Genomic DNA, 15,466 nt, shown 5'->3' on the forward strand with positions numbered 1-15,466 from the left:
TGTTATAATTAGTGCTCTTTAAAAATGCAAATTAAAAAGCACCAAATGATGCCTATGCAGCTTTAATAGATATGCAACAAAGATTAAATGTTTGCCATAACTTAAGGCTTACATATTGTCATTTTGAAGGAGACAGATTTCCTCATGCTCCATTTTTGTTTCAAACTATATGGAAATTGGCAAAGTTTCTTAAAAGGGGTAAAATTCAGATGACCGTAATTATATAACCAAGAAATAAGTTAACCTTTTGCTATGATGGATGTTTCTTACATTAGTGTATTTTAGGGTCCTCGTGTGTAAAATGGTAGGATGGGGTAAAACCTGTGTCAGATTAGTGGGATACAGTATCAAACGAATCAACGTGATAAGTACATGTGTGAAGATTTTGTTAAGTTTATTTGCATTTTTTAAAAAACATTCAGACACATTTATAACACTGTGCAAATGAGAACCGTCAAGCATACCAAACAGTCACACAGAAGAGCCGCTGTCTTCATACTGCAGAGCCTTCAACTGTTGAAGTCATAATCAAAATAGAAAAAAGTAAAATAAAATCATAAATAAAACTATTTACACATTTAAAAAGGAGATTAATTTCACCAAAAAATACGTGGGTGCAGTTTGTATCATTCCTCATGTCCTGAAGTTCTTTGGCCAAAAGTGAGACTGAACATTTCTCGGTCGGTGGTGTCTAAAAATTGCAGCAGAAAGTTGAATTATATTTGGGACGAGACGCTGCTCGTGCTTTGGTGAAGTAAAATAGTGTAGATAAAGCCTAAGTGGGAAAGCCTTTGCTTCATCATGTGTCATTTTCAGACTCTAACTGCTCAGCCAGCTGAGCCTCATTTTCATTACAAACGTGGCTTCCACCTTCATTCCTCCTTCAGGTACATTTTCTGCGACAAACTTAACGTCGAACAGTTTATCTCAGGAGTGCAAAGGGCCTCACATTCAACCAGAACACCATCACACATTACGGTCACAACACTGGAGAAGCCTGGTTTACTGCACCGATGTAAGCAGCGGGAGAGTATGTAGAAGAGATGGAGCGACAACAGCTTGTTTAGTTGCCGTTTATACTCTTAAATAACACGGTGACTACACTTTGGATGAAGGGTAATCACTTGTCCAACAGCAAGACAACACAACACAGCTGATGAAACATTTGCGGATGGTCGTTCAGTGACAGACTGATAACAGCTGACAGGCACAGCGACCATCTCCGCTCCATCGATTATTGACAAGTCTGAGATTTAAATCTCTGATGGTTCAAGGCTCCTTCATGATGTAGACGTACATAGTAGTGAGGAAGTACTTCAGGGACTCGATGACAGACGACAGCCAGTGATGCTCAGGGGTTAGATCCTTCTTCACCACACATTTCGTGATCTCCGTCTGATGAGAGGAAATTCATATTTTAAAAATTAGACTACCATGAAACAAAGTATTAACTTTAATAGATTTTTTTTTTTGCCAAATAAAAATATTATTTACAAAAACAGGTGCACATTCAGGGAAAAAGTGTTTCCCATAAAACAAATTCAGGATTATAAAATATCATTAACCCTTCTGTTATGTTACGGGTCAAATTGACTCATATCAAAACTTCAAAATCCCCCAAAAAATAGTTTAAAAGTATTTTAACGGGTTGAAACTTCTGCTTGGCTTAATAAGTGCAATCAACATATAAAAAGAAAATTGTTCATTTCACATATTTTCATGTTTATATTACATAGATACTGTTGGGGGCAATCTGACCCCGAAGAGAAGAGGTGACTCGTGTTAATTTATCAACATCACTCCAAAAAATAAAAAAAATTTAAAATGTAAAATACAATTTTCAAAAACTCAATGTCATGTAAGACTATTGTATTTTATATGTAGGTCTTTCCAGTGTACAAAAAAAAAGTTTTAACATGCATTTTCTTTTAATGAAAAACGAGTGAATTATCCTCAATGAACCATGATCTGTGATCTGTGAGAGGTAAAGAACAACATTGCACTAAATATTGATTGAGATGGCAAGTAATGGAGTTAATTATGAAATATAAACAATGTTTATTTGGATTGACCTTATTGCTGTTCCTGAGAAATGAACAAAACAGGAGTGTTAAAACACACAGTTTTAACAGACACATATCAGGCCCTATCAGGGAACGCTAATGAATAAAAGTGAGTTTTTAGCCAGGAAAAAGGCAGCGTTTGTGGTAAAAAAAATATATATTTTAATATATTTTAAAACCATTGTGGTACCAAAGGTAAAACTAGAGACAGTTTTGAAGCGAGACGGTTCAATGTCGAGTCAGTTTCTGTATCTGGGTCAGGCCACGCCCCTTTAGGAGACTCGCAGCAGATGTGAGGCCTTTTAATCGAATGGGAGAGCTGCCAAAGCAAATATTGGACCCATTTTTTTAGAAGCAGCATGTGTTCTGGACATTCTGATATGAAAATGGATTTTTTTTCAGACGGACAAATCCAAAAGAAAGCATGAACTTTATTTCCTGACCTGTCTCTGTCTCAGCAATTCAGATCACAGATCGAGAACACAGATAGCGTTAGCGTCACGCAAAGTAAGGGAGACAGGGTGTTCTCAGTCACCGCCCCCTCTGTATGAAACTCACTACGAAACCACATCAAAACAGCCCTCACACTGTCTTCTTTTGGCCCTCAAAACCCACCTCCCATGTTTTTATTACCTAGTTAACTCTTTTTAAAAATGTGATTATTAAAGTCTGCTTAATTTCATTTTATATATTACAGCTCGTAAAGCATCTTTGAGTTTTTAGAAAAGCGCTGATATATACAAGCCTGATATATCATATTTTTTATTAACCTAGATAACTAATTTTCATAATGCTAAATGTGACTTTTAGCTGTGTAAATATCTACAAAAACAAAAGAAAAGAAAATGTTATTATTTGCCTTAGGACACAAGAAAGTGCATACAATTTGGGAGCATTAGCAAAGCTTGTAATGCACCATCTTCCTCCTATGGAGTAGAGGTGGGGTAAAAAAAAAAATCGATACAGTACAGTATCGCAATATTTTGCGTGGCAATATTATATCAATTCATGGTCCGCCAAGTATCAATATTTAGTGTTTATTTAGCGTCAGTATTTTCACAGTTGTTTTTTTCTTTTTTTCGGAGGCCGTAGCAACTCACTTTTAGGAATATACTGGTTATACTGGTATCATATGAAACTAGGAGTTTCATTTAAAAAAAATCAGAGCAGTGAAGCTTAAAGTTGAGCAAAGTTTGAGAAAAGCTGCAATTGTTGTCGTCCATACATTTTTGATATCAGTTAAGTTCAGATTGACTGAATACTTTGTTGGTCAGTCTGTGGGTTTGACTCTCATTGTGGAGAAATCAAAAAACTGAAGGGAGATGAATAGACTGAAAATTTTCTCTTACTCGACCAAATCGCAAAATGCTTTATAAATAAATGCAAATAATATCGTATCCTGACTCAAGTATTAGGATAAAATCGTATCGTGAAGTCTCTGGTGATTCCCACCTCTACTATCCGGTATGTTTGTCATAAGCTATGGTACAGTGCACCTGGCGCATGCTCCCCTCTACACACTTGGTCCAGCAAATCAAATAAAGCAAGAGGCGGGCTTTACTTCTGTTACCCCATGAAGCTTTGGCGAGCCCCAGAGGGGGTCAGGACCCGCATCACAGCTTTAATCTTATAGAAATCAGCTAAAAAACTGAGACCAGAAACATTAATTAGTTTAGCAAATAGGAAAGTTCCCCCCAAATAAAATAGTCTCTTACCCATCCTCCCCGTCTCTTCAGCCAGGGAACCAGAAACTTGCGGGCGAACTGGCCGAGGCTGTCCACCAAGATGTGAACGGTGCTTGGATAACCCTGTTTGACACAATCCACCGCCAGGGCTCCGGCTACTGAATACATGGATACCACTTTCCCCCATGTTATACCTACAGAGAGAAAAACAGACATCATCTGGTTATGTTTCATGTCTTTATCCATAGATGTGCAAGCACCTGATGCTCATTATTAATATATTGTTAACCCTTTATCGGGTGAAGAACCGTATTTGGTGACTTAATATTTCGAGAAAAAAGTTGCAAATTTAGTAGATTAAAGTGGCAAATCTACAAGAAAAAAAGTTGCCGATTTAAGAGATTTAAGGTGGCAAATCTGCGTGGAAAAAGTCGCAGATTTACGAGAAAAAAGTGGGAAAAAAGCAACTTTTTTCTCGCAGATTCACCAATTTAAATCTCATTAATCTGCACATTTTTTCTTGTAGATTTGCCACTTTAATCTCGTAAACTTTTTCTGAAAATATGACCCCCCCTCCCCCGGGTCCCTATGTTTTTTAAACACATTCCACAGTCCACATTCTGGCTGTATGTAATATCCTCCAATGTTCTCTAGGATTGAAATTTGCAAGTATTTCAAGGAGTGCCCTATTAAGGGTTAAGAGGAAACACTACAGGGGAACTAATAGATATCACCATAAAATAAAATAGCCCAAAATCCCAAAACTGACCGATTTCTGCCTGTAGTGTCTCGCCTTAAAATATGTCTGAGTGGATCTTTATGCTTCAGCAATTCAAGCCGATATTGATTCAGTCTTGCAGTCACAAAGCAGTTGTTTGATAAGTGAGAAGCAAAAATATCACACCAGAAGACCCGAGCTTCCTGACTGGAATCAATAAACTGCCATATTTAGTCAAACCACCTTTTCCTGTTCTCTGGGTGTCCAACCCAGTCCAGACGAAGCCTCAGCACCCATCTCCCCTCTGTGCTTATTATCCGTTGCATAATCTGTGACCTGACACGGAGTGTGTGGGGCAGGCGGTGGACCTTGTACTGAAATAAACTGTAAATACCAGGTTTAAGTCAACAAACCAGTACATTTGTTTTAATGTAGCTGATAAGACGTCTCACCGATCACTTATTAATTAAAGGGGAGATTGTGTTGTTTTTGCCTGGAGGTTGGCGATCACTGAGGTTAAAAGAGCTGCTGGGTTTTCACAGAAAGGTTTTTCCTGATTATTTAGTCAATATTGAGATCACAATGATTTAACATCACTCACTGGCTCCAGAAATATGATGCATGTTGTGGAAATTGCAGTTGCTTGACTAGGAGACTCTGATGGCCTCCACTGAAATATTTTATGAATTAATTTAAGAAGTTAGGACATAAATATTCTACCACAATGCATTTATCAAATTTTAAAAAGTGTATATTTAATTGTAATTTTGAATACGGTTCAACTGAAATACAAATTCGAAAATGAATGTAAAAAAGGTAGATAAATGAATAAAATAAATATGTTAACATATACATTGAAACAAGTAATATGAAAATTAATAATTAAAATGAATTAGATAAAAAAATATAGGTTTCAACTGATCTTAACTAATGACACTGGTGCGCTTCCACAACCTACTGAAAACTACAAAATATAAACTCAATATATGACAATAAATTAGACCAAAATAAATTACATCAAATATGTTGTAGTGCACTGCCACAAGCTACTGAAAATGCATACATGTCCCAGTTTGTATCTCTTGTGAAAGAGCATCGCTGTAAAAGGAAAGAAGGGGTGCTTTGGATTTATAACACAAGGCAAAGCAGGAGAATAATTTCTAAAAGGAATGCAGCACAATAATGGTTTTATCTCAAATATCTTGTTTTCATTTCACATCGTTGAAAGCCAAAATGAAAAGAAAAGAAAACTTGATTAATCAGCCAGCTCAACCCCTAAGAAGCAGAGCCATGAAGCTATAAAAGGCAAATTCTTTGTCCTTTTTTCTACATAAATAATCCAGTCGCATTATTAATGGCATTCTAGGTTGAGTTTCCAGGGCATCAGGGAGTGTCCTAACGACCGCTGGTGATACAGCAGGACCTAATGGCATTAGCCTCTTTAGTCAACCTCTCATTGTCATGGCTGACCGACGGCGTCTGACTGTGGCTATATCGGGATAGAGCGAGCTTAAATGAGATAACTGTACATGGAAGCAGTCAGAGCACGTCACATCTCACTCCCTACTGAGAAGCAGGACAAGAATAGAGACAAGATTGTCAGGGATAAAGCTGAGAGGAGGGCGGAAAGAGGAAGAACAGAAGTGGGAGGCAGGCGAAGATAGATGGTGGAGAGACAAGCCGTGTTGATTTTACTGACGGAGACCGCGGTACAGATGGCCACTAAACTGCTTCTAAAAAAGATACGAGACATAAATTCACTGGAGTTTTCATTCCTTTGTGGTCATGTTAAGCACTTGGAGGCATAATGATGAATTACTTACATAAGTCCTTATAAAACAAATTCCGGAGAGCAGGAAAAATAAACTTGGATGCGCTTTTTTCTATTTATACTCAGGTTTCAACCCATCCCAGAAGGCTGGGGCAGCCTGGGTTCAACAGTTTGTTTTTCTTCAGGAGGAATCCCACGCTGTTTCCAAAAATTACATCCTTGTGACGTCTAAACAAGCTCAAGTTTAGCCAGAAGACAGGCAGGAAAATTACATTAAGTAGGTCCATTTTTTATCTTTCCTGGAAACATGTTTTAGTAGCTTGTCACACTTTAATCAATCCCAAAGGCTCACACTGAGGACATAATGTCTCTTTTTTGGCTACTTCAAAATATCAGTGCTGCTTTGAACAGTGGACAAAGCAGAGCTGTTTTTAGGACTGTTTAAAACCAGTTCAAAGGCCAGCACTATAACTTCTAGACCACACTAGACTGACAAAACCTCTGACAAAACCAGGACTGGACAAAGATTCAAGCAAAAACATCTAATACTGATTTATTCTGTTATTCCTGTCTGCACAATAAGAACAGGAAATCAAATGGCTTAAGAATAACATACTGCACGGCACATGCCTGATGTAGCACTGGAAATTACAGCAAAAAAGGCAAACTGCTGAACTCACAACATCAAAGATTTCTGACAAGAAGCATTCAGGATCAGTTAGTATCTGTGAGGGCTAATGTTAGCTAATTTTAGCCCAATACAATCTGCTCTCTCATAACTCTGTAACCCAACCCCCAAAATATTATGTCAGCATTGTAACATTATGTTTCTGCAAACTGCAGAACATACCATGGTAAATGGGCAAATCAGATGTACAATGAGGTTTTGTGTTGTGACTTGACACTTGACAGAAAAAAATGTCTTGGGACATGCTTGAGATTTAAACAAATTGTGACTTTCTTGACCTGCGAAATAATTCTTTAAGTTGTAAATAATGGCATGGGACCAAAAACTAATTCGTCACTCAGCGTAACTACATACAGTCATGGAAAAAAAAAATATTAGACCACCCTTGTTTTCTTTAGTTCATTGTTCATTTTAATGCCTGGTACAACTAAAGGTACATTTGTTTGGAGAAATATAATGATAACAACAAAATTGCTAATAACAATTTAATTTAACAGCTGATATCTAGCCATTTTCCATGGTTTTCTTGATAATAACCAAAATCATTATCAAGAAAACCATGGAAAATGGCTAGATATCAGCTCTTAAATTAAACTTTTATGAGCTATTTTTGTTGTTATTATATTTTTCCAAACAAATGTACCTTTAGTTGTACCAGGCATTAAAATGAACAAGAAAGCAAGGAGAAAACAAGGGTGGTCTAATATTTTTTTCCATGACTGTACATGTTTTCCCCCATGGTGTTCCATCAGATCAGGAGGAAGTGGGCAGAAGGAGGTATTTTTCTAATGTTTTCCCCTACTTTCCTGTCATCTCTCTACTGTCTATAGTACAATAAATAAACAAAAGTATATAGAAATGTTTTAAAAAAGAATAGGGGAATTAATACAATGGTAAATCAGTTAAATCAGGAGTGGGCTAAAGCAGGTATTTTGGGCCAAACATTACCTGAATTCAAAAGAAAAGTCTAATTGTTCTAATAATAAGGCAGTATACTTTAATCCACTATGTAGTCTATAAGAGCACATACCCTCAGACTATCCACAAATCAGTGTCTTAACTTAGTGACTCTAAAAATCTGTGGGAGTGATTATGTGAATTTGAAGTCTCACTCCACCTACTTACGCTTCACACCCACTCACTCTCACTAAAACAGCTCTCAGCCAGAAGAGCCTGACGGAAACCGCAGAGTCACACCTGTTTAATCACAGTAACGGCCTCCGTCAGCAGTCTGAGGCTCTGTGGAAGTGTAAATCACTTCCTGTGCTGGCGGAAGACTCCTTGTTTAGTTTGGACAGCGTACAGCATGCTGCATCATCATCATCATCATCATCATCATCATCATCTCCACCACCTTCAGCAGCAGCTGCGTACCTGTTGAGAAGATCTCTGTTGCAACTCCAATGAAGGCATCTGAAACCATGTTCTCCATGGAAACAGAGATGTTGAGCTGCCGCGCCACGTTCCTGTACAAGCTGGGCTGTATACACTCCAGCTCGTCGCCTAGTAACAGAGGGAGAGCACAGACAAAAAGAGAAAAGAGAGAGAAGCATCAGAAGTCTGTTGGTGAGACCGCCGTTCAAGCCAATTACTTAAACACTCTGGGTTATATAAACTATTATACAATCCAACCATTCAACAGATTCAAATGGTTTACTCTGTCCTGCTGAGGAGGGTCACTCACGTGCTCAGAGTAAAACATTTATCTCTTAAAAACACACCAGGCTTGTAGAGTGAGTCAAGTCTTCCAGATGTAATCACTTGGTTCAAGCTGTTCTCACACACACACACAAGCCAAGTTTTCCATTGAAGTCAAAGCTAATTTTGAGGCAAAATTAAAGAAAATGCAAATTTCCATCAACTGGTTTAGAGCAAAAAAACAAAGCTGCATAAACGTACTTTGTTCAGACGATGGCAATGTAATGTATAGCGGTAGGCTAATCTGTCAGTAAACAGTAGAAGAAGTAGAGATTGCATGAGAGAATAACAACAACAACAAAAAAGAGGTTGCTAATCAGACAATTTTGACCACCCACGAGAGAAAATGGAGAGAAGTCTTCAGGAATTTGATTCAATTGGGCAACTAATAATCGGCAGAGCGGAAACAGCTGATCAGTCATGTAAGTTAAATGTTCAATACGTCAGAATTTATTCAGAAAAAGCCTTTTCGTCTCCCGTTCATCACATCAACTAGTTTTCGAAAAAGACAAAAACCACCTAAACCGAGCTTAAAACCATTGTGCGCATTTTCAAAAGTTTTATGGAGTTTTGGAGTTTCCATCAAGCTTTTCTCATGCGAATCTTCAAAATTTGAGTAATATGTTGATGGAAACAAGACTACTGACACACAATCCTTAATAGAGCCTGACAGATATATCGGCTGACAAATGCCAAAATACCAATATCAGTGTATATGCTGTCCGATATGTGCTGTTATGAAAACTGTTTATGCACAATATATAATGCAGAAAACAATGCTGGGCATGATAATGAAATGGTGTTAGCTATTCATATATATATATATATATATATATATATATATATATATATATATATTAAAAAAAAGTCAGCAATTGACTAAATAGAAATTATGTTTATTTAGCTATCTATTTTATTCCTATTTATTCTGTATTTTCTCAGTTATCATTTATGGAATTGGCTGACAATGTAACTCATTGTTTGTATGATGTATTATTTTTAATTAAGTTTAATGTTTGCGTTACTGGTTACCTTTGCAGAGTGGTGAAAAATCAATGCACACTCCACTTTAAAAAGGTCTTTTTACATTCTAGCTCAAAAAATTAATTTATCAGTCAGCATATCTGTTACAGATTAATTTTCACCTCTAAAATCTGTATCTGTGTCGGTTAGCAGTGTGTAAACGTCCTCAACAGTCAAGTCTGAGCAGTTATTCAGTCTAGATTCTTATGTTTCACATGTATCAATTATCTGTTCCGGCTCTGTTGAGTCATCTCAGCTCAACTCAGCCTACTATTATCTAAAAGTAGATTAGCAACTCTGCATTTTAGACCCAAGAGCAGTGATCATATCACAGTCAGCGCAGTCAGCTCCCACTGGCTTCCAGTTATAGTCAGACTAGATGATGAGAACTTATTGATCGATCTGAGTTTCCTTTCCAGCGAACAGAATGTCAAAGACTTTAATTCTGAAACCTTCTTAATTTACTCAAGGAAATACACACAATAAACTGACTGACACACAGAAATACATCCTCCAAATGATAGCTATTTGATGTGTGGATCTTCTTTTTACTGGTTATTTCTCAGATCCAGCACCAGTCCCATTGGGCAGGGGTTGTGTTCATTTATGCTATTGTTTTTACTGGTAAGAAGTGTAACATGGGATTTGCATTTTGCCAATAGAAGTCTCAAATCCAATGCTTTTATGATAATAACTGATTATTTTCCCTGCTCCTGTTGCAGTTATTACCTCCAGAGGAGCTATATTTTACATATTTTATCAAATCTAACAGTTCTACCTGTTAGATTTAAGTTCAATATTTTTTAAAAACTTGGTGGCAAATTTCATATTTCAAAAACAATTAGATTTTAATTTAAGATGTGATAACATGTTGGTACAGATTTGGATTCAGGATTTTTCTAGAAATTATTTAAGATTTATTTGAGGTTTATTTATTTATTTTAAATGATATGACATGGAAAAAATGATCAAATGCTCTACACAAAACATTTAATTCAAAAAAATACTGAAAATTCAGGGCAAAAACATTTTCTGTCTCACTCATTCTACTGAAATAACATGCGTTGTTAAGACATTAACCATAAACCACAATTTCCTGCAACGTCTTCCCCTATTTCGTGTCATCTCTCCACTGCCTATACTAAAATTATTAAAATGAATACAAAATAAATACAGAAAAGGGGAAAATATATGGAAAAGTAAAACATAGGGGCAATAAAACACAGGTACATAAGTTTTAAAAAGCACATTTAGAAATAAATGCCAATTTATCACATTTTATCTAAAAAAGAACATTTGAGCCCACATTTATTTTTTTATATTATTTTGGTGCATTTCAATCACATATTAATTTACAGTTATTTTTTATTATTTTTTTGTAATTTCAAAGTTTTTGTCCTCATCCTATATAAGTAATAAATATTTTTTTGATGTATTAAAATGCCACTTACAATACAAAATTAAGTCTATGGACGATGCAGCGTTTATTGAGTATGCACTTCTGATGTAATTAAAATAATTATGTTAAAACCACTTCTGACACATCATCTTACTGGAGCCCTCCTCTCCTGAATGTATGAGGCTCAAAGTACAAAAGGATGAATTGAATGTAGGCCCATTATTGAACTCAAGCCTTTGCAGAACTTCAGGTTTGTCTTACCAAGACAGAGAAGCACCATAGACACCTCAGCGAGCGCTGCGTTTGAGGGAGAGAGGTTGAGTTCACTTTTGGACCACCCCAGTCCATTCTGGTTGAGTCTGGACAGTATGAAGTCTCTGCACAAGGCTTTGGACTGGGACACCAGCTCCTTCTCAGTCAATGACCGGTCAAACACATCCAGGACCTCTGCAGCGAACACAGAGGACCGCCGCAGGACCTCCATGTCCTCCTGCTGCAGGGGGATCTGGGTCAGAGAGCGTCTGACCTCCTCGGATCAGCTGTGTCTCTGCGTCACTTAATCCCAGAGGAACACAGTGTAACGATGGAGACAATATGGCAGCTGTGAAGACAGAAAATCCTTATTTAGAGACAGCTAGACAGATTTAAAGGCATCTTGAAATGTTTCTGTCAGACAGGGTGAGAGACAAAGACACTTTAAATCAACACAATGCTGCAAAAAAAAAAGTAAGCATCTTGAGTGATTCACTTCATGCTGTTACTTTTTTACATTCACAAGGACTTTGGGTGTATACAGACACTGAGGATCTAAATCAGACCAGAAACTTACATAAGAATATGATGGAGGCGTTATTGTTGTGAGTCACATGGTGGGATAGTCAAGATATTGCTACATTTCTTGGATTATGCAACACCAAGCTGATACCACAAGATGACAAGGGAAACATTTAGCGGTTTAGACAGCAACAGTGCCTATCTTGATATGAGAATTTTTTTTTTTGTCTAGGCATGCGATTTGCAAGTGCGAAGTGCAGCATTTAGTAACCGGATAAAGAGTAGAATATTTAAGATATATGCTCTCTCAGAGTATAGATTTATTTGGCTAATATTTAAGGGTGCTGCACAAGAAGAACAAGTTTACCTTTAGTGTGTCCACATTGAGATGCCCCTGCTTCTGATATCAGAAAAACCTTTCAGACCAGCTCTCTGTCGCGTTTCCCAGCCAAAAGAGCGCGACAAACACAGACAAACCGCTCGTCTCCTCTCAAAATAAACACTTTCAGATGATTAGAAAACGGGTTCTGCCTCAGGTCTTACTCCTAAAAGAGCTCATGGTCTTCTCGGTCCACTTGTTCTCCCCCCGGAAAGGAAAGCGCCGACTGTCTGACTGAGTCGATGGACGCAGTTACAGGACGCCTACCTGTTGTTCCACCTTCTCATTGGCGCTCAACGGGTGCGTTGGTTTCTGAGTCAGGAGAGCCCGGAGGAGGAGTTCGACTCCTGCCTTCCAGCAGTTTATCAAGACAAGACCCAGGGGAGGGAGACAAATCAACTGCATCTCGATTTTCATTCACAAATTTGGGCAGGTTAATTTGGCGTAATGATGTGATAAAAGACAATTCTCCAAAATTCACGATTAGTTTTCAACGTCACGATTCTATTCAATTTTTCTTCTTCTTTCTTTTTTTTTTGCTGTGCTATGATCATTGGACGATCAAATCTTGATGCATTAAGATCAAAATACCATTGTTGCTGTTTGTCACCCTGTTAAAATAATCGCCTGACTCATTTTTCAAGTTTTGCAGGAAACCAAAAGTGTAACATATGACATTTATTGATCATTTCACTCAAAAAGGATGTAACAAAGGATGGCTATTGGCATAGTAATAACACTGTGTGTAAATTATGTAACTTAAGAGAAATAAATGACTTAGTCAATTTTTCGAACACGCCTTTGTGACTTAAGCAAGATATGGTAACACTTTATTTTGAAGGTGTCTACATAAGAGTCACACAAGCCTGTCAGAAACATGACATGACAAGTATCATCAGCATTAATGTTACTTCAAAGTGTCAATAATGTTCATGACACATCCCATGTCATGTTTATGACATACTCATGTCACTCTTATGTAGACACCTTAGAATAAAGTGTTACCAATATTAGTGTCAACAATAAAACACAGATAAACTAAACTGATAACTAAACAATCTCCCTCTAGCTCTTCTTTGCTGGGTTCTTATCTGATGCCTATGAATGTGGCAAATTGTCAAAGAAGTGATGATCTTAAAGGGGTAAAATCACATGATCTGATCAACTGAGGATGTAGGAGATTTTACCATTGGTGGCCGGCGTCATGAGGAGATGATTTAGGATTTTAAAAAAACAATTTTCACAAAAAATGACTTAGGCGATTATTTTAACAGTGTGACGTGTTGTTTCCTGATAGCTGTCATTTAGGCCTACTTTTTCAAAATAATTCTTTAAGAAGATATATTATACAGCATAAAGTGTGATATAACTGTCATATATTTCTGGAATGCACCACACACCATAAATTGTTATGGTCAATTTTTCAGTTTAACACATTCTGCTTTCAATCGAATTATGATTCAAGTACTGAAATCGTGACAGCCATACCCTGAAAGAACTTAGCCTATATATCCAGGGCTGGACTCAAGACAAACGTTTTAATGACAGCGAGACAATTAAAATGGGGTTTCCCAGGTGAATGAGTCAACACATAATCTCCTCCCATAGTTCCATGGCCAAAAGTGTTACACCTTTAATCCCACGCAGGGCAGATAAATATAGGTGTCCTACTCTGCACTTAGAGTCCTCTGACGTGGAGTTAATTGGGCTTTATGGTATTACTTGTCTGAAGAAGTTTTAGTTATTGTATTGTCACATTTGTTTTATTGCTTGATGGTTGCTGTTGCTGTTGTTGTTGTTAATATTATTATTATTATTATTATTATTATTATTTGTGTTTATTAGACCCAAATACAATAATGTTCATCCCCCTGGGGGCTCCATAGATGTTATTTTATGTAATTTTTAAAATAAAATAGGCCAATTGTTGCTGTTTTGAAAGGTAGTGATGGCGAAATAATTGTATTATGTATCCAACAACATTAAAGAAAGAAAATAAGGTCAGTCAGAGGAGAGAGGCGGCGAGGCCATAAACAGTGTCTCTTATCAGTTAATTACCCTCTACCCCAGTGTGTGTGTGTGTGTGTGTGTGTGTGTGTGTGTGTGTGTGTGTGGGTGGGTGTTGATTGTCATATTATAGTTGTTTATTTACTCTAATAATGGCATTAACATATAATTATCTACAAACTTTATGAGGCTAAATTATTAGTTCATTTTTGTATAGTTAACTGTTTGGCCACTGAGTGTCGCTGTTTTTCACTTTACTGTTGAGGTCAATACGGTCGTTTCCTTCATTCAAGAGTTCGTTCATTTAAAAGAAAGAGGCAATTTAAACTCTTATTTTTTTCAGCGATATACGTAAATAAAACACCATAACATTAGCAAGTAGTGTTTGGTTAATATGGTTAATATTTTTACCTTCATCATAGCCTGATCCTTGTTGTTAATAATACAATAATAGGATTTACACTGATCATAAGAGACAGAGAAACAGGTAATTTCAGGTAGGACAAATAATTACCAAGGAAAGTTTCATGGAGTTTCTGAGCATATAAATGAAATGAACCTAACAGGATGTAAATATTCCTGCAATTATTATTTGTTGTTAAAGAAAAAATGCGACCCCATATCCACATAATGCCACTTTCTTTCCTTCTTTCTTTCTTTCTTTCTTTCTTTCTTTCTTTCTTTCTTTCTTTCTTTCTTTCTACCTTTTTTCTTTTTCTTTCTTTCTTTCTACCTTTCTTTCTTTCTTTCTTTTTCTTTCTTTCTTTCTACCTTTCTTTCTTTCTTTCTTTCTTTCTTTCTACCTTTCTACCTTTCACCTGTGTGTGTGTGTGTGTGTGTGTGTGTGTGTCACTTTTTCACTTTTTTTTTTATAATTTAAGTTTTTCAAAGACTAAATCAAGCTTGGGGTTTTTCTTGGGGTTTTTTTCAAAGTGTAAATATAGCACCTAGTACCAATGAGGTGATATCCGGTGACTCACTGGTAGAGCACATACCACTAAGGCTGGGTTCGAATCCAGCCCGAGGTGTCTTTGCTGCATTCCCCTCTGTCTCCTCCTTCCATTCTCTCTGTCACTGTCACAACAGCACGAAAAATGCAAAAAACATACAAATTACTATAATCATCAACGTAAAGCCCAGAATCAATGTCTGAACATTCTTGAGCAACGCTATACCACAAAATGTTAAAAGTCAACTGTGTCCTGAGACATTGGGGTTTCAGTGATCAGCATGCTAATGGGTTTCTTAGTGATCCTGTTAA

General features: G+C 36.9%; 1 protein-coding gene across 1 annotated transcript; it reads right to left on the bottom strand.

Annotated features, from left to right (window-relative positions):
- Positions 1-377: 377 nt before the first annotated feature.
- Positions 378-12,437, bottom strand: bokb (BCL2 family apoptosis regulator BOK b). Its single transcript, XM_059345107.1, has 5 exons — positions 12,187-12,437; positions 11,307-11,646; positions 8,300-8,428; positions 3,779-3,942; positions 378-1,395 (listed from the first exon to the last, which is right to left on the bottom strand). The coding sequence occupies exons 2-5, from the start codon at positions 11,527-11,529 to the stop codon at positions 1,270-1,272; spliced, it is 642 nt and encodes a 213-aa protein (XP_059201090.1). The 5' UTR covers positions 11,530-11,646; positions 12,187-12,437; the 3' UTR covers positions 378-1,269.
- Between the last annotated feature and the right edge of the window lie 3,029 nt (positions 12,438-15,466).

This window comes from Centropristis striata, chromosome 11 (assembly GCF_030273125.1).
Source record: "Centropristis striata isolate RG_2023a ecotype Rhode Island chromosome 11, C.striata_1.0, whole genome shotgun sequence".
Classification (NCBI taxonomy): domain Eukaryota; kingdom Metazoa; phylum Chordata; class Actinopteri; order Perciformes; family Serranidae; genus Centropristis; species Centropristis striata.

Bases quoted from the DNA above. Each gene is read 5' to 3' on its own strand.
- bokb (XM_059345107.1), bottom strand. From the start codon at position 11,529: ATGGAGGTCCTGCGGCGGTCCTCTGTGTTCGCTGCAGAGGTCCTGGAT. The intron at 8,429-11,306 runs GTAAGACAAACC...CTCTGTTACTAG, and splicing joins TATGGTGCTTCTCTGTCTTG to GCGACGAGCTGGAGTGTATA. The intron at 1,396-3,778 runs GTAAGAGACTAT...TCCTCTCATCAG, and splicing joins TGAAGAGACGGGGAGGATGG to ACGGAGATCACGAAATGTGT.